Source organism: Ranitomeya imitator, chromosome 6, assembly GCF_032444005.1.
Source record: "Ranitomeya imitator isolate aRanImi1 chromosome 6, aRanImi1.pri, whole genome shotgun sequence".
Lineage (NCBI taxonomy): Eukaryota > Metazoa > Chordata > Amphibia > Anura > Dendrobatidae > Ranitomeya > Ranitomeya imitator.
In genome coordinates, this window is record NC_091287.1 from 530,095,708 (window position 1) to 530,123,291 (window position 27,584).

General features: G+C 43.9%; 1 protein-coding gene across 1 annotated transcript in view; it reads right to left on the reverse strand.

Moving 5' to 3' along the window:
• Window positions 1-2,192: 2,192 nt before the first annotated feature.
• Window positions 2,193-27,584, reverse strand: part of TATDN1 (TatD DNase domain containing 1) — a 43,492-nt gene continuing 18,100 nt past the window's right edge. Inside the window, exons 6-12 of the mRNA XM_069731871.1 lie at window positions 27,317-27,359; window positions 25,693-25,778; window positions 25,290-25,330; window positions 22,539-22,615; window positions 18,344-18,414; window positions 18,034-18,160; window positions 2,193-2,559 (exon numbers count right to left, since the gene is read on the reverse strand). Of these exons, the coding sequence (XP_069587972.1) occupies window positions 2,457-2,559; window positions 18,034-18,160; window positions 18,344-18,414; window positions 22,539-22,615; window positions 25,290-25,330; window positions 25,693-25,778; window positions 27,317-27,359 (548 nt within the window). The 3' untranslated portion in view covers window positions 2,193-2,456. The remainder of the gene's footprint in view (window positions 2,560-18,033; window positions 18,161-18,343; window positions 18,415-22,538; window positions 22,616-25,289; window positions 25,331-25,692; window positions 25,779-27,316; window positions 27,360-27,584) is intronic.

The following is a 27,584-nucleotide window of genomic DNA, read 5'->3' on the forward strand; positions in this document are numbered from 1 at the left end:
TAACCTGCTGCTCCCCCTCCTCTGCTGTCTTCTGGGACAATGACTCCTGTATAAGCCAAGGGGGGTGGGCGGATTGGTGTTTTCAGCACAAAAAAAGTGCTGAGAAACTCTGCTTATACACGAGTATATACGGTAAATTTGATATTAGGTACTGACATGAGTGTTAGGACATTTTTACTGCCGTGAAAGAAAAATGGTGCTATTGTAATTTTTCTTCTTCTTGTCCTTACTTGTCATACAAAACTATCTTGTCCTGAAGACAAGAAAAAAACATGCCGTCATACAGCTTTGGCAAAAATTGAGAGCACAACAAAACGTTCAGTTTGTCTGATTTTTCTCTTTATAGCTCTATTTTCGAGTAAAATGTAAATTGTTCTTTTATTCTATAAACTTCTGACAACATGTCTCCGAATTTCCAAGCAATACATTTTGTATTTCTTTCTGAAAAGAATTGGTAAAAAACACAACAAAAAACTGTGCTTTCAGACCTCAAATAATGCAAAGAAAACAAGTTCATAAGTTAGAAACAACAATACTAATGTTTTACTCAGGAAGAGTGCAGAAATCAATATTTTGTGGAATAACCATGATTTTTAATCACAGCTTTCATGCGTCTTGGCATGCTTTCCACCAGTCTTTCACACTGCTTCTGGTACAATAATGTCAGCAGTTCTTCTTTGTTTGATGGCTTGTGACTATCCATCATCCTCTTGATTACATTCCAGAGGTTTTCAATGGGGTTCAGGTCTGGAGATTGGGCGGCCCATGACAGGGTTTTGATGTGGTGGTCTCTTAATTTTTGCCAGAGCTGTATAATGGGAAAAAAATTTTTTGCTCGAAGGGGAGGGAAAATGGCAGTGAAAAAACAAGTGTCCTTAAGGGGTTAAAATGTCTGCCTGGGGTAGGTTCACAAATCCATAAGTGAGATTATTTTTGTCCCCCACTTGTCAGGTCCAGTTTCCTATGCTACAGCGTTCCAATGTATCTGTAAAAATCTGTGGCTCTGTATGACGCCCATATATTTCTTCCATCGCACCCGTAGACTTTAATAGGTAAGGCTCATCCAATATTTGGAGGAAAATCATGCACACTGCTATCTCCCCTTATATAGTTATGGGTGGATTGGGGAATATTCAAACTTTTTCTAAAGTTTGGGTATCGAACTGCTAAGAAAAAAAAAAACTCTTGTGCTCGCTCTCTCCTCGCAACCCCGAACTTCAGCAGAAAGTCCGTGTTTGGCGTTCAGGCCTGATCAGTGACTGTCCAGTACGAACATTTCTAATTGGATTCCCCCATCTCTAATTACATAGTTATATATATACTAGATTGTGGCCCGATTCTAACGCATCGGGTATTCTAGAATATGCATGTCCACGTAGTATATGGACAATGATGATTCCAGAATTCGCGGCAGACTGTGCCCGTCGCTGATTGGTCGAGGCAACCTTTATGACATCATCGTCGCCATGGCAACCATTATGACATCTACGTCGATACTGTGCCCGTCGCTGAATCAGAGACGCGGGATGTCTACGTCCTTTATGACATCATCGTCGCTGTGCCGTCGCTGATTGGTCGAGGCCAATCAGACGCGGGTTTCTACGTCGATACTGTGCCCGTCGCTGATTCGTCGAGGCCTGGCGGCCTCGACCAATCAGAGACGTGGGATTTCCAGGACAGACACACATACTTTTTTCTGTATGAAACTGGGAGGACCACGTTGATGGCACATTGCTGGAGGAAATCTGATAGGCATGGACGGCTCTTGTAAGGCCTGGCGATGGGGTAGGAAGCGCAGACCCCACTGATCCGGTGGAGAGTAGGTCTCGGCGTATGCGCACACAGTGTCCTTTTCAACTGGATTCCACTCTAATAACTCAAACATCGAAAAATAACAACATCAAAACCGCTTTCTGTGCATATGTTCCATCTTCTCCCTTTATTTCAACCGCTTCAGGCTTTGGAAGCCATGCGGCAGTCAGAAAACACCGCCGGCGGGTTGCTGAAGCATCTTCCTTTCTTGACGCCATTGTACCCGATAAAGGGGCCTGATGTGGCCCCCTGCAAGTGTTAATGGCAATTCATGGGTTTCCTTTGTGATCCACAGTTTGCAAAAAAACTTTACAAAAGTAGTGAGGGCGGCAGATGTTACACAAGTCTAGGACCGTGAGAAAGGGTCTAATAATCGCTGCTTTAATAACGGCAGATAATTTATTTGTATATGATGATAATGCACAGATGAATGTGAACCATTGTCACAACACAGAAAAGAACTTCAGTTTTATTTTTTGTGTAGCTGGCACAGTTGGGGACAAGCCCAATGTGGGAATGACGCTCTGAAGTACTAACTGGCATCCATCATACTGATCCCGGATGCTCCATGGTATATGGTCCTGATCTCTCGCCCCATTTATTAGTATATCTTCCCATAGTGAATAGTTCCCATCGCGCACTCTCTACACGTCTGGGAAAAACACTTTGGTTGTGTTGTTGTACAGAGTTTTCGCCAGCTCCTCCGGCTCCTCTTCTCTCACCGCTGCCATTATCTCCAGCACCTGCCTGCGATAAAGAAATGTACAATGGACTCATTCAGATTCTTCATTATCTGGTCATTTCCTATACAAGTGGGGGCGATCATAAGACCACCCCCCCCCTCCCCAAATCCTAAAGCATCCTTAATGTATGGCGTCCATATAAACGATGGTAGTGAGCAACTCTTCCCAGCAATGCTGGCATAAGTCGGACTAGTCTCATCTCTTCTCTGCAGCCGGCTCCTCCCAGCGCTGCTGCAGGTGATTGACAGGTCTCTCCCCTGGTGAGAGATGTCATTCACCTAGCAGTGCTGGGAACAATCGGCGTCATCTCAACTTGTGGTTAACAGACAGATGGTTAAAGGGACTCTGTCACCTGAATTTGGCGGGACTGGTTTTGGGTCATATGGGCGGAGTTTTCGGGTGTTTGATTCACCCTTTCCTTACCCGCTGGCTGCATGCTGGCTGCAATATTGGAATGAAGTTCATTCTCTGTCCTCCATAGTACACGCCTGCACAAGGCAAGATTGCTTTGCGCAGGCGTGTACTATGGAGGACAGAAAATGAACTTCAATCCAATATTGCAGCCAGCATGCAGCCAGCGGGTAAGGAAAGGGTGAATCAAACACCCGAAAACTCCGCCCATATGACCCAAAACCAGTCCCGCCAAATTCAGGTGACAGGTTCCCTTTAAAGTATATTTTCTATGGAGCCTTACAGAGAAGTCTAGCCAGAATCTAATTAATGCTGGTCATGGTTTGGGCAACATCAATCAGGTGACAAGTTCCCTTTAAAGGGCATGTGTCATCAGAAAATAACCTCATGTTAAAGTTTGCTATCTTAAATGTTTTTTTAAAATAGTGTTTTTTTGTTTTTTTTACAATTTTCAATATCGTCATCTACTATATGTGTCTAAGGGTCACTTCCGTCTGTCTGTCACGGATATTCATTGGTCGCGGCCTCTGTCAGACCGCGTTATGCCGTGGGTAACTCACTCCGTTACCGCCGCTATTAACCCTGTATGACCAAGTTTTTACTATTGATGCTGCCTATGCAGCTTCAATAGTAAAAACATCTAATGTTAAAAATAATAAAATAAAAAATCATTATATACTCACCTTCCGCCGCCTTTCCAGCTCCTCGCTACGCTCCGGTAACCGCTCCATGTAAGCGGCAAGTTCCGGTGGCAAGGAGTGTATGGGAGAAGGACCTGCCATGATGTCACGGTCAGGTGACCGCGACGTCGGCACAGGTCCTGCGCGAGAAGGACCTGCCATGGCGTAACGGTCATGTGACCGAACTACAAGGGGCCCTCGGAAGGTGAGTATATGTTTATTTTTTTATTTTTTAACCTGTGACATACATGGCTGGGCAATATACTACGTGGCTGGCCAATATACTACGTGGCTCTGTGCTGTATACTACGTGGACATGCATATTCTAGAATACCCGATGCATTAGAATCGGGCCACCATCTAGTGTGTGTGTGTGTGTGTATATATGTATGTATGTATGTATGTGTGTGTGTGTATATATATATATATATTAGTCTTTTTATCACCACAGACAAGATTGCAATGAAAGGTAACAACATTATACAAAGCTGATAAGTCTCTTCCATTCACAATAGCTAATGTCTCAGCTCACCTCCTCCTCCTGTACAATGACTGATAACACCTCTATATACAGTAGATAACACAGGATCCACCATTCACAATAGGTGATGTCACAGCTCACCTCCTCCTGTACAATGACTGATAACACCTCTATATACAGTAGATAACACCGGATCCACCACTCACAATAGGTGATGTCACAGCTCACCTCCTCCTCCTTTACAATGACTGATAACACCTCTATATACAGTAGATAATACAGGATTATTTATATAGCACCATTGATTCCATGGTGCTGTACATGAGAAGGGGTTACATACAAATTACAGATATCGCTTACAGTAAGCAACTAACAATTACAGACTGATACAGAGGGGCGAGGATCCTTCCCTAGCGGACTTACATGCTACAGGATGGTGGGGATGGAGACAATAGGTTGGGGGTTGTAGGAGCTCCGGTGATGGTGAGGCGGTAGCTTCGGTAGTGGTGAGGAGGCAGTGGGGTCAGTGCAGGCTATGTAGGAGACAGGTTATGGATGGCTTTGTAGGTTAGTATAAGTAATTTGAACTGTATACGCTGAGGGAATGGGAGCCAGTGAAGAGATTTGCAGAGGGGGGAAGCGGAGGAGTAGCAAGTAGAGAGATGAATTAGTCGGGCAGCAGAGTTAAGGATGGGCTGGAGAGGTGCAAGGGTGTTACCAGGGAGGCCACAGAAAAGGATGTTGCAGTAGTAAAGGCGGGAGATGATGAGGGCATGCACAACCATTTTAGTAAATTGACACTTGAGGAAAGGACGGATTCTGGAGATATTTTTGAGTTGGAGGCGACAGGAGGTGGAAAAAGCTTGGATGTGCGGTTTGAAGGGCAGGGTCAAGGGTTACTCCGAGGCAGTGCACTTCCGGTACGGGGGAAAGCGTGATGCCGTGAATAGTGATAGGTCAGGTAGGGAAGATCTATGAGATGGAGAAAAGATGATGAGTTCAGATTTGTCCACACTGAGTTTGAGGACGCGAGAGAAGGAGGATATGGCTGATAGACACTTTGGGATTCTGGACAGCAGAGCGGTGACGCCTGGGCCAGAGAGGTAGATCTGAGTGTCATCAGCATATAAATGGTCCTGGAATCCATGGGACTTTATGAGCTGTCACAGGCCAAGTGTATAGATTGAGAAGAGTAGGGGTCCTAGAACAGAGCCTTGGGGGACTCCCAAAAGAGAGAGGATGAGATGAGGAGGTAGTGTGGGAGTGGGAGACGCTGAATGTGCGGTTGGAAAGGTATGAGGAGATCCAGGATAGGGCGAGGTCTTTGATGCCAAAGAAGGAGAGGATCTGTAGTAGGAGGCAGTGGTCAACTGTGTCGAAAGCAGAGAACAGGTCTAGGAGGAGGAGTACAAATTATTGTCCGCTAGCTTTGGCTGTAAATAGGTCGTTAGTGATTTTGGTCAGGGAGGTCTCAGTTGAGTGATGGGGGCGGTGTCATGATCCCAATGGCAGGGGATCACAAAAGGACAAGCACAAAAAACAGAACAAGCTCTAGGGTGATGGAAACTGAGCTGACCGCGATCCTGAACCTAATTCACACAACTAGCAGTAGCCGGGGAACGTGCCTACGATGATTCCTAGACGTCTTGCGCCAGCCGAAGAACTAGCTTCCCCTATTAGAAGAAACACAGACCTCTCTTGCCTCCAGAGAAACACCCCACAGAAATAGCAGCCCCCCACATGTAATGACGGTGAAATGAGAGGAAAGCACATACGTAGTTATGAAAACAGATTCAGCAAAATGAGGCCCGCTAAAGCTAGATAGCAGAGGATACAAAAGTGAACTGCGCGGTCAGCGAAAAACCCTACAAAAAACCATCCTGAAATTACTTGAACTCATGTGCCAACTCATGGAACATGAGGAGTAATATCAGCCCACTAAAGCAACCAGCAACAAGGAATCACATAACTGCAAGCTGGACTAAAATAAAAATAAAGCAAAACGTGGAACAGGAAAATCAAAAACTTAGCTTGTCCTGAAGATTACAGAAGCGGAAAGCAGAGGTAACAAGACACACTGATTACATTGATCGCCGGCGAGGAAATGACAAGAAAGCCAGGTTAAATAGGAAACTCCCATATCCTGATAAAACAGGTGGACACCAGAGACTGCAGAGAACACAAGTCACCCAGTACCATCTGTAACCACCAGAGGGAGCCCAAAAACAGAATCCACAACAGTACCCCCCCTTGAGGAGGGGTCACCGAACCCTCACGAGAACCACCAGGGCGACCAGGATGAGCACTATGAAATGCACGGACCAAATCAGCAGCATGAACATCAGAGGCAACCACCCAAGAATTATCCTCCTGACCATAACCCTTCCACTTGACCAAATACTGAAGTTTCCGTCTGGAAACACGAGAATCCAAGATCTTCTCCACAACATACTCCAATTCTCCCTCCACCAGCACCGGAGCAGGAGGCTCAAGCGAAGGAACAACAGGTACCTCATACTTCCGCAATAACGACCGATGGAACACATTATGAATAGCAAACGATGCCGGGAGATCCAAACGAAACGACACAGGGTTAAGAATTTCCAAGATCCTATAGGGACCGATGAACCGAGGCTTGAACTTAGGAGAAGAGACCTTCATCGGAACAAAACGAGAAGACAACCACACCAAGTCCCCAACACGAAGTCGAGGACCCACGCGGCGACGGCGATTAGCAAACTGCTGAGCCCTCTCCTGGGACAACTTCAAATTGTCCACCACATGACTCCAAATCTGATGCAACCTATCCACCACCATGTCCACTCCAGGACAATCAGAAGGCTCAACCTGACCAGAGGAAAAACGAGGATGAAACCCCGAATTACAAAAGAAAGGAGAAACCAAGGTAGCAGAACTAGCCCGATTATTAAGGGCAAATTCGGCAAGCGGCAAAAAGGTAACCCAGTCATCTTGATCAGCAGAAACAAAACACCTTAAATAAGTTTCCAAGGTCTGATTAGTTTGTTCCATCTGGCCATTCGTCTGAGGATGGAATGCAGACGAAAAGGACAAATCAATGCCCATCTTAGCACAGAACGTCCGCCAAAATCTAGACACAAACTGGGATCCCCTGTCAGAAACAATGTTCTCCGGAATCCCATGCAAACGAACCACGTTCTGAAAAAACAGAGGGACCAACTCAGAGGAGGAAGGTAACTTAGGCAAGGGTACCAGATGAACCATCTTAGAAAAGCGGTCACACACAACCCAGATGACGGACATTTTTTGAGAGACAGGGAGATCCGAAATAAAGTCCATGGAAATGTGCGTCCAAGGCCTCTTCGGGATAGGCAAAGGTGACAACAATCCACTGGCCCGAGAACAGCAAGGCTTAGCCCGAGCGCAAACTTCACAAGACTGCACAAAAGAACGCACATCCCTCGACAAGGAAGGCCACCAAAAAGACCTGGCCACCAAGTCTCTAGTACCAAATATTCCAGGATGACCTGCCAACGCAGAAGAATGGACCTCGGAGATGACTCTACTGGTCCAATTATCCGGAACAAACAGTCTTTCAGGCGGACAACGATCAGGTTTATCCGCCTGAAACTCCTGCAAAGCACGTCGCAAGTCTGGGAAGACAGCCGACAAAATCACCCCATCCCTAAGGATACCAGTGGGCTCAGAATTTCCAGGGGAATCAGGCACAAAACTCCTAGAAAGAGCATCCGCCTTCACATTCTTTGAACCTGGCAGGTATGAAACCACAAAATCGAAACGGGAGAAAAATAGTGACCAACGAGCCTGTCTAGGATTCAGACGCTTGGCAGACTCAAGGTAAATCAGATTTTTGTGATCAGTCAAGACCACCACACGATGTCTAGCACCCTCAAGCCAATGACGCCACTCCTCAAATGCCCACTTCATGGCCAAAAGCTCCCGATTACCAACATCATAATTCCGCTCAGTGGGCGAAAACTTTCTAGAAAAGAACGCACATGGCTTCATCACCGAGCAATCGGAGCTTCTCTGTGACAAAACCGCCCCCGCTCCAATCTCAGAAGCATCAACCTCAACCTGAAAAGGAAGCGAAACATCTGGCTGACGCAACACAGGAGCAGAAGAAAACCGGCGCTTAAGTTCCTAAAAGGCCTCCACAGCCGCAGGAGACCAATCATCAGCCCCCTTCTTAGTCAAATCCGTCAAAGGCTTAACAACACTAGAAAAATTTGTTATGAAACGACGATAAAAATTAGCAAAGCCCAAGAACTTCTGTAGACTCTTAAGAGATGTAGGCTGCGTCCAGTCACAAATAGCTTGAACCTTGACGGGATCCATCTCAATAGTAGAAGGGGAAGAAATATACCCTAAAAAAGAAATCTTCTGGACTCCAAAGAGACACTTTGAACCTTTTACAAACAAAGAATTGGCCCGCAGGACCTGAAACACCTTCCTGACCTGCTGAACATGGGACTCCCAGTCATCAGAAAAAACCAAAACATCATCCAAATACACAATCATAAATTTATCCAGATATTCACGGAAAATATCGTGCATAAAGGACTGGAAGACAGAAGGAGCATTAGAAAGTCCAAAAGGCATCACCAAATACTCAAAATGGCCCTCAGGCGTATTAAATGCGGTTTTCCACTCATCACCCTGCTTTATCCGCACAAGATTATACGCACCCCGAAGATCAATCTTAGTGAACCATTTAGCCCCCTTAATGCGAGCGAACAAATCAGTCAACAATGGCAAAGGATACTGATATTTGACCGTAATCTTATTCAAAAGACGGTAATCTATACAAGGCCTCAAGGAACCATCTTTTTTGGCCACGAAAAAAAAACCTGCTCCCAAAGGAGACGAAGATGGACGGATATGTCCCTTTTCCAAGGACTCCTTAACATAATCCCGCATAGCAGTATGCTCTGGCACTGACAGATTGAACAAACGACCTTTAGGAAATTTACTGCCAGGAATCAAATCTATAGCACAATCGCAATCCCTGTGAGGAGGAAGCGAATTGAGCCTAGGCTCCTCAAAAACATCCCGATAATCAGACAAAAATACAGGAACCTCAGAAGGAGTAGATGAAGCAATAGAAATCGGAGGTGCATCATCATGAACCCCCTGACATCCCCAGCTTAACACAGACATCGTTTTCCAGTCCAAGACTGGGTTATGAGTTTGTAACCATGGCAAACCAAGCACTAAGACATCATGTAAATTATACAGTACCAGGAAGCGAATCACCTCCTGATGAACGGGAGTCATACGCATGGTCACTTGTGTCCAGTACTGAGGTTTATTCATAGCCAAAGGTGTAGAGTCAATTCCTTTCAAAGGAATAGGGACTTCCAGAGGCTCCAGACTAAACCCACAGCGGTTGGCAAATGACCAATCCATAAGACTCAGGGCAGCACCTGAATCCACATAGGCATCGACGGAAATGGCTGATAATGAACAAATCAGAGTCACAGACAGAATGAACTTAGACTGTAAAGTACTAATGGCAACAGACTTATCAACCTTTTTTGTGCGTTTAGAGCATGCTGATATAACATGAGCTGAATCACCACAATAAAAACACAACCCATTCTTCCGCCTATAGTTTTACCGTTCACTTCTGGACTGAATTCTATCACATTGCATTGTCTCAGGTGCCTGCTCAGAAGACACCGCCAAATGGTGCACAGGTTTGCGCTCCCGTAAACGCCGATCAATCTGAATAGCCATAGTCATAGACTCATTCAGACCTGTAGGCGCAGGGAACCCCACCATAACATCTTTAATGGCCTCAGAAAGGCCATCTCTGAATTTTGCAGCCAGGGCGCACTCATTCCACTGAGTAAGCACCGACCATTTCCGAAATTTCTGACAATATATTTCTGCTTCATCTTGCCCCTGAGAGAGCCAATAAAGCTTTTTCAGCCTGAATCTCTAGGTTAGGTTCCTCATAGAGCAAACCCAATGCCAGAAAAAACGCATCCACATTGAGCAACGCAGGATCCCCTGGTGCCAATGCAAATGCCCAATTCTGAGGGTCACCCCGCAGGAAAGATATTACAATCTTGACTTGCTGAGCAGGGTCTCCAGAGGAGCGAGATTTCAAAGAAAGAAACAACTTGCAATTGTTCCTAAAATTCAGAAAACTAGATCTATCTCCAGAAAAAAACTCTGGGATAGGAATTCTAGGTTCAGACATAGGAGCATGTACAACAAAATCTTGTATATTTTGAACCTTAGCAGCAAGATTATTCAGGCTGGAAGCCAAACTCTGGACGTCCATGATAAACAGCTGAGGTCAGAGCCATTCAAGGATTAAGAGGAGGCAAGACGCAGCCAGGCTGCAATTAAGGCTAGGCAGCAAACTCTGAGGGGAGGAAGAAAAAGAAAAAAAAAAAAAAACTTCCTCAGACTACTTTTCCTCCTACTTCAGCCAATACGATTACCACTTTTCGGGCCGGCGATACTGTCATGATCCCAATGGCAGGGGATTACAAAAGGACAAGCACAAAAAACAGAACAAGCTCTAGGGTGATGGAAACTGAGCTGACCGCGATCCTGAACCTAATTCACACAACTAGCAGTAGCCGGGGAACGTGCCTACGATGATTCCTAGACGTCTTGCGCCAGCCGAAGAACTAGCTTCCCCTATTAGAAGAAACACAGACCTCTCTTGCCTCCAGAGAAACACCCCACAGAAATAGCAGCCCCCCACATGTAATGACGGTGAAATGAGAGGAAAGCACATACGTAGTTATGAAAACAGATTCAGCAAAATGAGGCCCGCTAAAGCTAGATAGCAGAGGATACATAGTAACATAGTAACATAGTAACATAGTTAGTAAGGCCGAAAAAAGACATTTGTCCATCCAGTTCAGCCTATATTCCGTCATAATAAATCCCCAGATCTACGTCCTTTTACAGAACCTAATAATTGTATGATACAATATTGTTCTGCTCCAGGAAGACATCCAGGCCTCTCTTGAACCCCTCGACTGAGTTCGCCATCACCACCTCCTCAGGCAAGCAATTCCAGATTCTCACTGCCCTAACAGTAAAGAATCCTCTTCTATGTTGGTGGAAAAACCTTCTCTCCTCCAGACGCAAAGAATGCCCCCTTGTGCCCGTCACCTTCCTTGGTATAAACAGATCCTCAGCGAGATATTTGTATTGTCCCCTTATATACTTATACATGGTTATTAGATCGCCCCTCAGTCGTCTTTTTTCTAGACTAAATAATCCTAATTTCGCTAATCTATCTGGGTATTGTAGTTCTCCCATCCCCTTTATTAATTTTGTTGCCCTCCTTTGTACTCTGTCTAGTTCCATTATATCCTTCCTGAGCACCGGTGCCCAAAACTGGACACAGTACTCCATGTGCGGTCTAACTAGGGATTTGTACAGAGGCAGTATAATGCTCTCATCATGTGTATCCAGACCTCTTTTAATGCACCCCATGATCCTGTTTGCCTTGGCAGCTGCTGCCTGGCACTGGCTGCTCCAGGTAAGTTTATCATTAACTAGGATCCCCAAGTCCTTCTCCCTGTCAGATTTACCCAGTGGTTTCCCGTTCAGTGTGTAATGGTGATATTGATTTCTTCTTCCCATGTGTATAACCTTACATTTATCATTGTTAAACCTCATCTGCCACCTTTCAGCCCAAGTTTCCAACTTATCCAGATCCATCTGTAGCAGAATACTATCTTCTCTTGTATTAACTGCTTTACATAGTTTTGTATCATCTGCAAATATCGATATTTTACTGTGTAAACCTTCTACCAGATCATTAATGAATATGTTGAAGAGAACAGGTCCCAATACTGACCCCTGCGGTACCCCACTGGTCACAGCGACCCAGTTAGAGACTATACCATTTATAACCACCCTCTGCTTTCTATCACTAAGCCAGTTACTAACCCATTTACACACATTTTCCCCCAGACCAAGCATTCTCATTTTGTGTACCAACCTCTTGTGCGGCACGGTATCAAACGCTTTGGAAAAATCGAGATATACCACGTCCAATGACTCACCGTGGTCCAGCCTATAGCTTACCTCTTCATAAAAATTGATTAGATTGGTTTGACAGGAGCGATTTCTCATAAACCCATGCTGATATGGAGTTAAACAGTTATTCTCATTGAGATAATCCAGAATAACATCCCTCAGAAACCCTTCAAATATTTTACCGACAATAGAGGTTAGACTTACTGGCCTATAATTTCCAGGTTCACTTTTAGAGCCCTTTTTGAATATTGGCACCACATTTGCTATGCGCCAGTCCTGCGGAACAGACCCTGTCGCTATAGAGTCCCTAAAAATAAGAAATAATGGTTTATCTATTACATTACTTAGTTCCCTTAGTACTCGTGGGTGTATGCCATCCGGACCCGGAGATTTATCTATTTTAATCTTATTTAGCCGGTTTCGCACCTCTTCTTGGGTTAGATTGGTGACCCTTAATATAGGGTTTTCATTGTTTCTTGGGATTTCACCTAGCATTTCATTTTCCACCGTGAATACCGTGGAGAAGAAGGTGTTTAATATGTTAGCTTTTTCCTCGTCATCTACAACCATTCTTTCCTCACTATTTTTTAAGGGGCCTACATTTTCAGTTTTTATTCTTTTACTATTGATATAGTTGAAGAACAGTTTGGGATTAGTTTTACTCTCCTTAGCAATGTGCTTCTCTGTTTCCTTTTTGGCAGCTTTAATTAGTTTTTTAGATAAAGTATTTTTCTCCCTATAGTTTTTTAGAGCTTCAATGGTGCCATCCTGCTTTAGTAGTGCAAATGCCTTCTTTTTACTGTTAATTGCCTGTCTTACTTCTTTGTTTAGCCACATTGGGTTTTTCCTATTTCTAGTCCTTTTATTCCCACAAGGTATAAACCGCTTACACTGCCTATTTAGGATGTTCTTAAACATTTCCCATTTATTATCTGTATTCTCATTTCTGAGGATATTGTCCCAGTCTACCAGATTAAGGGCATCTCTAAGCTGGTCAAACTTTGCCTTCCTAAAGTTCAGTGTTTTTGTGACTCCCTGACAAGTCCCCCTAGTGAAAGACAGGTGAAACTGTACAATATTGTGGTCGCTATTTCCTAGATGCCCAACCACCTGCAGATTTGTTATTCTGTCAGGTCTATTAGATAGTATTAGGTCTAAAAGTGCTGCTCCTCTGGTTGGATTCTGCACCAATTGTGAAAGATAATTTTTCTTGGTTATTAGCATAAACCTGTTGCCTTTATGGGTTTCACAGGTTTCTGTTTCCCAGTTAATATCCGGGTAGTTAAAGTCCCCCATAACCAGGACCTCATTATGGGTTGCAGCTTCATCTATCTGCTTTAGAAGTAGACTTTCCATGCTTTCTGTTATATTTGGGGGTTTGTAACAGACCCCAATGAGAATTTTGTTACCATTTTTCCCTCCATGAATTTCAACCCATATGGACTCGACATCTTCATTCCCTTCGCTAATATCCTCCCTTAAAGTGGACTTTAGACAAGACTTTACATAGAGACAAACCCCTCCTCCTCTCCGATTTTTACGATCCTTTCTAAACAGACTGTAACCCTGTAAGTTAACTGCCCAGTCATAGCTTTCGTCTAACCATGTCTCGGTTATTCCCACTATGTCAAAGTTACCTGTAGATATTTCTGCTTCTAGTTCTTCCATCTTGTTTGTCAGGCTTCTGGCGTTTGCGAGCATGCAGTTTAGAGGATTTTGTTTTGTTCCAATCTCCTCACTGTGGATTGTTTTAGAAATGTTCTTACCTCCCTTCTGAGTATGTTTTCCTGGGTCGTCTTTGTACGAGTCTAATGTTTTTCTTCCCGTCCCCTCTTCTTCTAGTTTAACGCCCTCCTGATGAGTGTAGCGAGTCTTCTGGCGAATGTGTGTTTCCCAGGTTTGTTGAGGTGTAGTCCGTCTCTGGCGAGGAGTCCATCATACCAGTAATTCACACCGTGGTCCAGGAATCCAAATCCTTGTTGTCTGCACCATCGTCTTAGCCAGTTGTTTGCATCAAGGATCCTGTTCCATCTCCTGGTGCCATGCCCATCTACTGGAAGGATAGAAGAAAAAACTACCTGTGCATCCAGTTCCTTTACTTTCTTCCCCAACTCTTCAAAGTCCTTGCAGATTGTCGGTAGGTCCTTCCTTGCCGTGTCATTGGTGCCAACATGTATCAGAAGAAATGGGTGGACGTCCTTGGAGCTGAAGAGCTTTGGTATCCTATCGGTCACATCCTTGATCATCGCACCTGGAAGGCAGCATACTTCTCTTGCAGTTATGTCCGGTCTGCAGATGGCTGCTTCTGTGCCTCTGAGTAGTGAGTCTCCCACCACCACCACTCTTCGTTGCTTCTTGGCTGTACTTTTTGCTGTCACTTGTTGCTGTGTGCCCTTTTCTTTTTTGCTTGCTGGTATTGCTTCATTCTTAGGTGTGCCATCTTCATCCTCTACAAAGATTTGATATCGGTTCTTCAGTTGTGTGGTTGGTGATTTCTCCATGGTCTTCTTGCTTCTTTTGGTCACATGCTTCCACTCATCTGCTTTTGGAGGTTCTCTGACACTTTTTGCACCTTCTGTGACCAGTAGAGATGCTTCTGTTCTGTCTAGAAAGTCTTCATTCTCTTTGATGAGTTACAAAAGTGAACTGCGCGGTCAGCGAAAAACCCTACAAAAAACCATCCTGAAATTACTTGAACTCATGTGCCAACTCATGGAACATGAGGAGTAATATCAGCCCACTAGAGCAACCAGCAACAAGGAATCACATAACTGCAAGCTGGACTAAAACAAAAATAAAGCAAAACGTGGAACAGGAAAATCAAAAACTTAGCTTGTCCTGAAGATTACAGAAGCGGAAAGCAGAGGTAACAAGACACACTGATTACATTGATCGCCGGCGAGGAAATGACAAGAAAGCCAGGTTAAATAGGAAACTCCCATATCCTGATAGAACAGGTGGACACCAGAGACTGCAGAGAACACAAGTCACCCAGTACCATCTGTAACCACCAGAGGGAGCCGAAAAACAGAATCCACAACAGGGCGGAAACCAGATTGTAGATTGTCAAAGAGCAAGTTAGATGAGAGGTGGGAGGAAAGTTCAGCGAGGACATGCTGCTCCAGGAGTTTGGAAGCGAATGGGAGCAGCGATATTGGACGATAGCTGGACATAGCAGTTGGATTGAGGGTTGGTTTTTTTAAGGATAGGCACGATTGTGGCATGTTTGAAAGCAGAAGGGAAGGTACCAGAAGTTAGTGATGGGTTGAGGTGGGTTTGGGATGAGATAAGAGTGGTGGTGAGGTGCGATTTGGAGAGGAGACAATTAAGCCCCCCTTCATTGATGTTGGATAGGGAGGTTATGGGGTTTGGACATTGGTCTGGTATACAAAGGGGTTGTGGTGGTTGAACAATGAAGACTTGCCTTGTTTGGTCGATCTTATGTTTAAAGTGTGTGGCAAAATCCTCAGCAGAGATGAGGGAGGTTGGAGGGGGCAGTGGGGGGGCGGAGGAGGGAGTTAAAGGTTTTGAATAACTGTTTGGGGTTGGAGGATAGGGAAGATACGAGGGTTGTGAAGTAGGCCTGTTTAGCAGAGGTGAGAGCAGATTTAAAAGCGAGTGTTGCCAGTTTGAGTGCAGTGAAATCTTGCAAATGTTTTCTTCCAACGCCGTTCTGCAGCCCTGGACACTTGTCGGAGCTTTTTAGTGGTGTTATTGTGCCAGGGTTGTCTATTGATACGTCGCACTCTGCCATGAACGAGAGGGGCGACCATGTCAATAGCTGATGTGAGTGGTATTGTAGAAAGCAGTGGCAGTGTCTGTGTCGTGGAGTGAGGATATGGATGCCAGTGGTAGTATAGAGTCAGAGAGTGTGTGGGTGTCTAGGTGTGCGAGGTTCCTGCGGGGGTGCGCATGTTGCTGGACATGGGTGATTGGTGAGGAGGGCAGAGATGAGAAGGTGAGCAGATGGTGGTCGGATAGAGGGGAGGTGGTGAAGTTAGAGCAGAGACGGGTGAAGACCAGGTCTAATGTATGTCCGTCTGTGTGGGTGGCTGCGGAGGACCACTGAGTAAGTCCAAAGGATGAAGTAAGGGACAGAAGTTTGGAGGCTGACTGCAGGGTATCAGTGAGGATGTTGAAGTCACCTGTGATGATGGTGGGAATGTCAGCAGAGAGAAAGTGAAGAAGCCAGGTGGAGAATTGGTCAATAAAGGCAGTGGTTGGGCCCGGAGGTCGGTATATGATGGCCACTTGGAGGTTGGAGGGGAGGATAAGGGAGGGTAGAGGTGGGATTGGGTTAAAGGTGCAGTTTGAAGAAAGAAGACCCACTCCTCCACCATGTCTGTTGCCGGGGCGAGGGGTGTGGGTGAAGTGTAGGCCGCCGTAACACAGTGCAGCAGGGGAGACTGTGTCAGAGGATGTTAGCCATGTTCCTGTGAGGCCGAGGAAGGCAAGATTGAGAGAAAAAGGTCGTGAATCACATGAAGCTTATTGCAGATTGAGCGGGCATTCCAGAGTGCTCCAGAGAGAGGGAGCAGGGAGGTGAACGTCAGGGGTACGGGTTTTATGTTGGGAAAATTGTGGTAGTTCATATTAGATAGGGAGCCGTAGGAACGGGTAGTAATGGGAGGTATGAGTTGCCTAAAAACCTCATTCCCATGCAGTCCTATGGGATTCCGCAGTTGCTGTGTCCCATGCTGCGGATTTTCCCGCTGCGGAATCGCATAGTGGTAAAATCCGCAGCATGTTCATTATTTCTGCGGAATCGTAGAGATTCTGCCGCCATAGGATTGCATTGAAACGCTCACTCTACGCATGTGGCTATGCTCACCATGCGTAAAGTGAGCGCTTCATGTGCGGATGGTACCCAGTCTGGAGGAGAGGAGACTCTCCTTCAGGCCCTGGGATCCATATTCATGGCCTCCGGAGTTCTCCCGCTCTCGGCGGTGCACACACGCAGCGGCTTCCGGTCCCAGGGATGCATTGCGCGAATCACCTGAGATGACGTCACGGTCAAGCGACCGTGACATCACAAAGGTCCTTCGTGCAAAGCATCCCTGGGAACGGAACGTATAGGGAGCGCTGCTGAGGAGATTGGGGGTCGTCAGATGAACCGTTTTTTAAATTATTTTTAACGTTAACATTAGCATAGGCAGCATCAATAGTAAAAAGTTGGTCACACTTGTCAAGCACTATGCTTGCGTGACCAACCTGTCAATCACTTTTCCAAGCGATGCTTCAAATCACTTGTAAAGTGCAAGCATTCTGCAAGCTAAAAACGCTTGCAAAACGCTTGTTTTTTGCTGGAAAATGCATGCGTTTTACACACGGCAGGGAGTTGCGGAAATGCTGCTGACATTTCCGCAGCATTTCTGCAATGTGGGCACATAGTCTTAATAATCAAGATGCAGATTCTCTACTGTAAGAGCAGTGAGACTGGATTATCTACGGAACAAGCACAGACTATGAATTCTCTACTGTACAAAAAGTGAGACTGGATTCTTTACTGTACAAGTGAAACCATGAGTTCTATACTATGAGCACAGGCTATGGAGACTTTATTGTATGAAAAGGGAGTATGTACAGTGAAAGCCGTGAGATTATAGGTTGTTTACTGTACGAACAGTGAAACTATGAATTCGTAAGACAGTATGTGACTCAGACCCTACTAATGTCCATGTGAACAACAGGAATCAAATGTGAAAATTGCAAGATTTTTGATATTTTAAGATCTGAAATTTTTAAAAAAAAGATATATCTAATATAAAACTGATTTAATCTATAAGTCATTCCTTTTAATGTTATGGCATGCAGGTTTGGTTATACTAGAAAACGTGCGTCGAGGTTTCGGCCCTTGGAGAAGCCCCGGTTGGAGGGGCCTGATACTCACACAATATGGCATGGCTCGTTCCTGTCCTTCAGACAATGTCCTGCCTCCCACTTCTTCTTGGTAGGGAATACAGTTTTCACGTACTTTGAGCCGGCATGAGTATTTTTCACCCCGCACCATGGGGCATCTATCGTAGAAGCAGAACAGAAGCTTCATCCTCCGTACACAAATCCCGAACCCAAAATGTCATTTCATTTTCTACCAGAAAACCCTTCTATCCACTCCTGGATGTGGAACGAGATCAATACTTTTCAGGTACATGTGGCAGAAAAGCGTACAATTTCCCCAGTAAAATCCGTCTTGTGCCTACCTGTCTCTATCATCAGCCTCTCGCTGGGGATGGACTTCAGCACTTCTAAGTTGGCCTCAGTTTTTAACGAACTGGAAGAAGAAAATGAAGAACGTGAATGAGGCAAAATGAGGGCTCCGTCCACCTTTACATCACTAATCACCGAGATACGGCATTTACAGTAAAATCCTTTATTAACGGCAGTAGTCACATAATGGATTGTCAGGATTCATAAAGGGGGTAGTTGAAAGGGCATTTGCGAGTGTAGCGAGGATCCACTTTTCTCCATTGTCGATACAGAAGCATAATCACAGGGTGCCAATAGGTTTTCACTGCAAGGCGGCGGTCTACCGAGGCTCCCTCGTCTGCCATGTTTGTACACCTATGAAAATTCTAATTCACCCCAAGGTCAGACTGCAATGTTAAGAGAAGTCACAAAAAAAAGCTAAAGTTCAATCTCTAAAGGCCTCAGCATGTTAAATGTTCAAGGTCATGAACGTAAAAGTTAAAGGGACTGAGTAAGTATGACTTGTTTGGGAGGGTTGCCTGGAAAAAGCCTCTTTGTTCTAAAAAAAAAAACACACACAACACAAACAATGTCTTTTGGGAAGACAAGTCCAAGGTGGAGATGTTTGGATATAATACCCCACACTGGGCGAAACCACACCATCACAAACTCCTCATACCAACTGTCAGGCATGGTGGTGGCGGGGTGATCATTTTGGTTTGTTTTGCAGTCACAGGAACTGAATACCTTGGGGTAATGGAGTCGAACACAAACTTCTCTGTATAACAAAGTAACTTTGAGTCAAATATGAGACCAACTATCCAAAGGAAGAGCTTTGCCCAGACTGGGTCATTCAACAGAACAATGATCCCAAGCACGGCAGTAAATCTGCATCAGAATGGCCGAAATAAAGAAAATTACGATGTTTCAACGGCCCAATGTCCAGATCTCAACCCAATAGAAACATTAAGACGTCTGTGCCGAAACGAACGCTCACGAGCCTCACTAAACTTCAGCAACATTGTAAAGAAGAGTGGACAAAATTCTTCCAGAATGATCATACACAAAACCATTACTTCAAGTAATTTCTGTTAAAAGCATTTCCAACACTGAGGGTGTACTTACTTTTTCACACATTCTTCCTGCATTTAACCCTAGCTTTGTTAAATAATGATTCCATGCATTTTGTCATTTGTCTTATCTACCTGATGATGTATTTACCTAATGTTTGGCTCATTTAAAGGACCAGGTGTTTTTCATTCTATCCTGACCAGTGAAATTATAACATGTAAAGAGGCAGTATTTACCGTAATTTTTTTTATGACTGAGTGAGCAAAAGAGAAATCTAAATCCGATCAATATTTGGCGGCCGCCCTTTGCCTCTTATCACTTGCACTCAGTTCTTAAAAGAACTCGGCAGGAGATTGTTCCAAACATCTTGGAGAGCTGACCCCAGATCCTCTGTGGATGTCACTTGTGCAGATCCTTCTGTCTCTTCATGTGATCCCAGACAGACTGGATGATGTGAGATCAGGACTCTGTGGGGTCGGATCATCACTTCCAGGACTCCTCGTTTTCAGTTGCATTGGCTGGATGTTTGGGGTCATTATCCGGCTGCAGAATAAATTTTGGAGCCAATCAAGCGCCTCCCTGATGGTATTACACAATGGAGAAGTGTCTGCCTGTATTTATCACTGTTGAAAACACCATTAATCCTGAAAAATCCCCAAATCCATTTGTGAAAATGCAGTTCCAACTTTGTAGGCCCCTCCACAATGCTTCACTGGTCCTGCAGACCCTCATTATTGTGCTTTTTTGGTGAACAATCTGCCTTCTCTTTCAGCCAAATACTTCAGATTATTACTTCTCAGTCCTGAGCACCTGCTGCCATTTTTCTGGACCCTGATTCCTGTGTTTTTTTATGCATAGTTGAATCACTTGGCCTCCATGTGTAAGATACAGCTTTTGGCCCAATTCCATCCACATAGTTCACCCCTGCCAGACTTTTCTGACCAGTAGATGGGTGTAGTTGGGTCCCACTGATTATTTCTGAGCTGATGGCATTGCTGGACACCTACCAATTTTGAAGGGAAGTAATCACGCTGTGTCTTTCATCTACTGCACTAAGAGTCCATAGTCAACAACTGGATCTACACAGTGCCCAAGTTGCTCTTTTCTTGGTGCCTTTTCAAAATACCATGAACAGCACATCTTGAAAACCCAGTCTGCTTTGAAATCTTTCCCTGGGAGAGACCTTGCTGATGCAGTATAACTACCTGGCATCTTGTTGTTGTACTTAAAGGTACCGTCACACTCAGCAACTTTCCAACGATCACGACCAGCGATATGACCTCGCCGTGATCGTTGGAAAGTCCTTGTGTGGTCGCTGGAGAGCCGTCACACAGACAGCTCTCCAGCGACCAACGATGCCGAAGTCCCCGGGTAACCAGGGTAAACATCGGGTTACTAAGCGCAGGGCCGCGCTTAGTAACCTGATGTTTACCCTGGTTACCACTGTAAATGTAAAAAAAAACCATACTCACATTCTGGTGCCTGTCACGTCCCCAGTGTCCGCTTCCCTGCACTCCTCCTGCATCCTGTGTAAGCGCCGGCCGTAAAGCAGAGCGGTGATGTCACCGCTGTGCTCTGCTTTACGGCCGGCCGGCGCTGTCACAGGATGCAGGAGGAGTGCAGGGAAGCTGACGCCGGGGACGTGACAGGCACCGGAATGTATGTGTTTTTTTTTTTTTTTTTACATTTACAATGGTAACCATGGTAAACATAGGGTTACTAAGGGCGGCCCTGCGCTTAGTAACCCGATGTTTACCCTGGTTACAAGTGAACACATCGCTGGATCGGAGTTACACACGCCAATCCAGCGATGTCAGCGGGTGACCCAGCGACGAAATAAAGTTCTGGTCTTCTAGCTCCAACTAACGATGTCACAGCAGGATCCTGATCGCTGCTGCGTGTCAAACACAACGATATCGCTATCCAGGACGCTGCAACGTCACGGATCGCTATCGTTGTAATGTTGTTCAGTGTGAAGGTACCTTAAGTCTTGGCATAGTATATGACCTGTGTCTTCCACAACCTCACCTTCGTAGCAGAGTTTGGCTGTTCCTCACCCAATTTTAAGCCTTCTACACAGCTGTATTGGTTTCAGTTAAAGGCTATGTTTCAATTTTCAATCTACACATGAAAATGATGATGATTCTCACCCGTTTGGTATAATTAGCTACTCATCCACCGGACTATAATCCTACTTTTATATGTGCGGAGGGGTAGCTATGGTTCTGGTGAGTGGAGACAAACATTTCTGACAATCCTACACACTGTATGTAACTGTGCCCAGAAGGATTGATTGGATATTGAAGGCTAAGGCTAGGTTCACATTGCGTTAATGGGTTAACGCTAACGGACTGCGTTGCACGGCGAAAATGTCGCAATTAACGCCGTGCAACGGGTCCGTTAGCGCACCCATTGACAGCAATGTGATTTGTGCCTGTAGCGCATTGCTAGCGCATGCCATTTTCGGCACGCGCTAGCGATGTGCCGTTCTTTTGTGACGGACCTCGGACGCTGCTTGCGTCTGCGCTAGCGGGGACGGCGAACGCGGACCCGAAATAAACATTGCGTTAGCGCAATCCACTAGCGCTATGCGCTTAACGGATTGCCCCAACGCAATGTGAACTTAGCCAAAGGGCGGTCACCAAATATCGATGGGATTTAGATTACTCTTTCGTTCACTTTGCATTTTAATAATTGATTAAAAATAAACTTGACTCTTCTTTTTAATACTGTGAATGGTGCAACAGAAAAAAAAATGCCAACATTGCTGTTTCTTTTTTCATGCCTCATCACCCCAAAAAAATGTAATAAAAAAACATCAAAAAGTCCAATGGACCCCAAAAGAGCACAAATAAAAAACTATAGCCCATACCGCAAAAATACAACCTGTGATACAACTCTATCAAACAAGAGGGGTTTTAGGACCAAGATTAGGCCGCCAATATCTGATCAAGGACTCCTTGCCAGTGGTCAGAATCGGGCGGTTGTGGGCCAGCTGCAGGACTAGACATGGCCACCAGTACAGCTACGAGTCAGCCATGCCCCTTCAGTCCGCTGATCTGTGGGGATCCAACATTTAGTTCTGAAAACCCCCTTTAATCCCAGAACATGACCCTTTAATTAGGAGTTTCTGCTCACCAGCCATTAATGCCAATATAGAGATCTAAGGCCACGATTGCTTCTGCGTCTTCTTTTGTGCCATCAAATGAATGGACCTAAAAGAGGAGACATCATATGACCGATAACGAGGAGACATCATGTGACCGATAACGAGGAGACATCATGTGACCGTCCGATATCGACCCAATACATAAGTCAGCAGAAATTCTCATCCCAGATTGTTTTATTCTATTTTCTGTCTATGATAATCAAAACTAATATCTTGTCTGAAACAGTCATATATGACAAATTACAATGTGCACTCACTTATGTGGGTGAATGACCCGTACAGAGGTCATTGTACAGGAGGAGGAGGTGAGCTGTGATATCTATTGTGAATGGTGGATCCTTTGTTATCTACTGTATATAAAGGTGTTATCAGTCATTGTACAGGAGGAGGAGGTGAGCTGTGACATCCTCTATTGTGAATGGTGGATCCTGTGTTATCTACTGTATATAGAGGTGTTATCAGTCATTGTACAGGAGGAGGTGAGCTGTGACATCACCTATTGTGAATGGTGGATCCTGTGTTATCTACTGTATATAGAGGTATTATCAGTCATTGTACAGGAGGAGGAGGTGAGCTGTGACATCACCTATTGTGAATGGTGGGTCCTGTGTTATCTACTGTATATAGAGGTATTATCAGTCATTGTACAGGAGGAGGAGGTGAGCTGTGACGTCACCTATTGTGAATGGTGGATCCTGTGTCAGATACTGTATATAGAGGTGTTATCAGTCATTGTACAGGAGGAGGAGGTGAGCTGTGACGTCACCTATTGTGAATGGTGGATCCTGTCATCTACTGTATATAGAGGTGTTATCAGTCATTGTACAGGAGGAGGAGGTGAGCTGTGACGTCACCTATTGTGAATGGTGGATCCTGTGTCATCTACTGTATATAGAGGTGTTATCAGTCATTGTACAGGAGGAGGAGGTGAGCTGTGACGTCACCTATTGTGAATGGTGGATCCTGTGTCATCTACTGTATATAGAGGTGTTATTAGTCATTGTACAGGAGGAGGAGGTGAGCTGTGACGTCACCTATTGTGAATGGTGGATCCTGTGTCAGATACTGTATATAGAGGTGTTATCAGTCATTGTACAGGAGGAGGAGGTGAGCTGTGATAACACCTATTGTGAATGGTGGATCCGGTGTTATCTACAGTTGTGCTTTTTTTCAGAGAATATGAATGATAACACCAAAACTTTTTCTCCACTCATGGTTAGTGGTTGGGTGAAGCCATGTATTATCAAACTACTGTGTTTTCTCTTTTTAAATCATAATGACAACCCAAAACATCAAATGACCCTGATCAAAAGTTTACATACCCCATTTCTTAATACCGTGTATTGCCCCCTCTAACATCAATGACAACTAGAAGCCTTTTGTGGTAGTTGTGGATGAGGTTCTTTATTTAATTCTCAGATGGTAAAGCTGCCCACTCTTCTTGGCAAAAACCCTCCAGTTCCTGTAAATTCCGGGACTGTCTAGCATGAACTGTGCGCTTGAGATCTCCCCAGAGTGGCTCAATGATATTGAAGTCGAGAGACTGAGATGGCCACTCCAGAACCTTCACTTTGTTCTGCTGTAGCCAATGACAGGTCGACTTGGCCTTGTGTATTGGATCGTTGTCATGTTAGAACGTCCAAGTACGTCCCATATGCAGCTTCTGGGCTGATGATTGCAAATTTGCCTCCAGTGTTTGCTGATAATGTGCTGCATTCATATTTCCTTCAACTATGACCAAGTTTCCTGTGCCTTTGTAGCTCACACATCCCCGAAATATCAGTGATCCACCTCCATGCTTTACAGTAGGAATGGTGTTCCTTTCATCATAGGCCTTGTTGACCTCTCTCTAAATGTAACATTTATGGTTCTGGACAAAAAGTTTAATTTTGGTCTCATCACTCCAAATTATATAGTTTTTCTTTGCATCCTGAACAATTTTCCTGGCAGTTGTGGACGACATTTTTGTTGGTCTATCTGACCATGGTTTTGTTTTTACAGAGCCCCTGATTTTCCATTTGTTAATCACAATTTGAATGCTGCTGACTGGCATTATCAATTCCTTGGATATCGTTTTGTATCCCTTTCTTGTTTTATACAGTTCAACTACCTTTTTCTGTAGATCCATTGACAATTCTATTGATTTCCCTACGACTCACAATCCAGAAACATCAGTGGCTGGATGAAAGATGCAAGAGTCTGTCTGGATCCCAGAAACTCCCTCAGCTTCTATGCACATACTGAGTACAAGCAAACAGGTCACAGGTGAGGATGTTACCTTTAGTAGCCATTCACACCCATTTGTGTCAACTTCTGTGCATGTTACCAGGCCAAAATCACCAGGGTATGGTAAATTTTGATGAGGGTCATTTGGATGTTTTGGGTTCTCATTATTATTTAAAAAGAGAAAACACACAATAAATGGCTTCACCCAACCACTAACCATGAGTGGAGAAAAAGTTTTGGTGTTATCATTCATATTCTCTGAAAAAAGGCCAAGAGAGCAAAAATTCTGCAGGGGTATGTAAACTTTTGAACACAACTGTATGTGATTTGAGCCTGAATTTGTTCATTATGCACATGTATGCATTCTAGATGAAAACTAATAAGAAAAATTCTGTTTACTGACATCAAGCGAAGATGTTCAGATAATATATTGAAAAGCTGTGGAAGAAACATTGATATTCCTGTATAGTCATCTCAGGAGACCAGATACTCACCACTCCTCCGACACAGCGCTCGCGATTTCTCTGCATTATATCTGGAGTGGAACAAAGGAAGAAATATTGAGAATGAATAATATAATTAATAAGGCACAGGGATCGCTATATGAGCTGGACAGCAGGAAAGACAAATTGTAACATGGACACAAGTTCATAGAAATGCTTCCTTTAAAAGGCCACCACTAGGGGGAGCTCACTACATACACTGGGAGATGTATACGTCTGTCCTCTAGCTCCCCCTAGTGGTGGTTGTAAATATCAGAACATTTAGAGTTTAGTATGTGAATAAAGGACATTTAACCATATATTATTATTACATTGGTATATAATTAGGGGTCAATAATTAAATCTTTATGATAAAAAACGTGTGCTTGGTCTCCTGTTAGTCTCTAAGACTCACCTAAAAATTCCTTGTGTGCGTTTCTGCAGTGCAGGAACATGGGGAGTTTACATTTCTCGGCCAAAGTAAATTGTTTCTCGAAATATCTGAATAGAAAGAAAATGAAGATGACATTTATAATTCTAGACTATTTAGGAGCAAAGAAAATACAGGGCTTGTAAAAAAAAAAAAAAGTTTGTGCCCCCTTCCAGATGTCCCCAGTTACTGCATATTCAGATTAACTGGTTCCTGATCTTAAAGGCAATGTGTCATCAGAAAAAACCTATGTATAAAAAAAGTGTCAGTTAAGTTTTTTTTATCATTTTATTTTTCATCTCACTCTCTATAGCCATAAAAAGATTATATCTGTACATTATCACACTGACCGCGAGGGTCAATATTACACTCCTATTTGTTATTTAACACGTGGACATCAGCAGCTGTTATACCTTATTTGTTTGTATAAGAGTATAAACTCAGCATGCTCTAATCTAGGCAACTGTCATTGTAGGAAGGAAGAGGTGAGCTGTGATATCACCTATTGTGAATGGTGGATCCTGTGTTATCTACTGTATATAGAGGTGTTATCAGTCATTATACAGGAGGAGGTGAGCTGTGATATCACCTATTGTGAATGGTGGATCCTGTGTTATCTACTGTATATAGAGGTGTTATCAGTCATTATACAGGAGGAGGTGAGCTGTGACATCACCTATTGTGAATGGTGGATCCTGTGTTCTCTACTGTATATAGAGGTGTTATCAGTCGTTGTGCAGGAGGAGGAGGTGAGCTGTGACATCACCTATTGTGAATGGTGGATCCCGTGTTATCTACTGTATATAGAGGTGTTATCAGTCATTATACAGGAGGAGGTGAGCTGTGACATCACCTATTGTGAATGGTGGATCCTGTGTTATCTACTGTATATAGAGGTGTTATCAGTCATTGTACAGGAGGAGGTGAGCTGTGACATCATCTATTGTGAATGGTGGATCCTGTGTGATCTACTGTATATAGAGGTGTTATCAGTCATTGTACAGGAGGAGGAGGTGAGATGACATCACCTTTGGTGAATGGTGGATCCTGTGTTATCTACTCTATATAGAGCTGTTATCAGTCATTGTACAGGAGGAGGAGGTGAGCTGTGACATCACCTTTGGTGAATGGTGGATCCTGTGTTATCTACTCTATATAGAGCTGTTATCAGTCATTGTACAGGAGGAGGAGGTGAGCTGTGACATCACCTATTGTGAATGGTGGATCCTGTGTTTTCTATTCTATTGTATGTGTTTGTATTTGTATATATATATATATATATATATATATATATATATATATATATATATATATATATATATATATATATATATATTTATATATATATATATATATATATATTTATATATATATATATATATTAGATAGATAGATAGATAGATACGCACATTTAACCAAAAAAAACTTATTAAACAAGAAGCCATTTTTTTATGCCTGGTTAATTAACAGTTGCATTTTCTCACATTTGTAGTTTGCCAGTGTTTGGTTTTACCGTTAGTTTTCCAAATGGTTTTTGGCTGCTTAGTTTTTTCAGATAAAATATATATATATAAAAAAAAAACTATTTGGACCAAGAAATGTTTCTTACTTGAGTTGTGTTTCCTTTGGACAAAACTGCAGTCTATCAAAGTCTGGAAAGGTAAAAAGAGTAAGTAACACACCGATTGTACGATTCCCTGCAGTCCTATGTAAAACCTCAGATATTACCATGAGTTGTGCGGGACAATGAAACGTGGGACATAGAAACTCGATTTAAACTTCACTGACAGCGGAATTCAAATAAAGTAAAAAAAATGTCACAATATGAATCACCCCCTGTACCCATAAAAACTGAAGAAATAAAATAAATGGTTGAT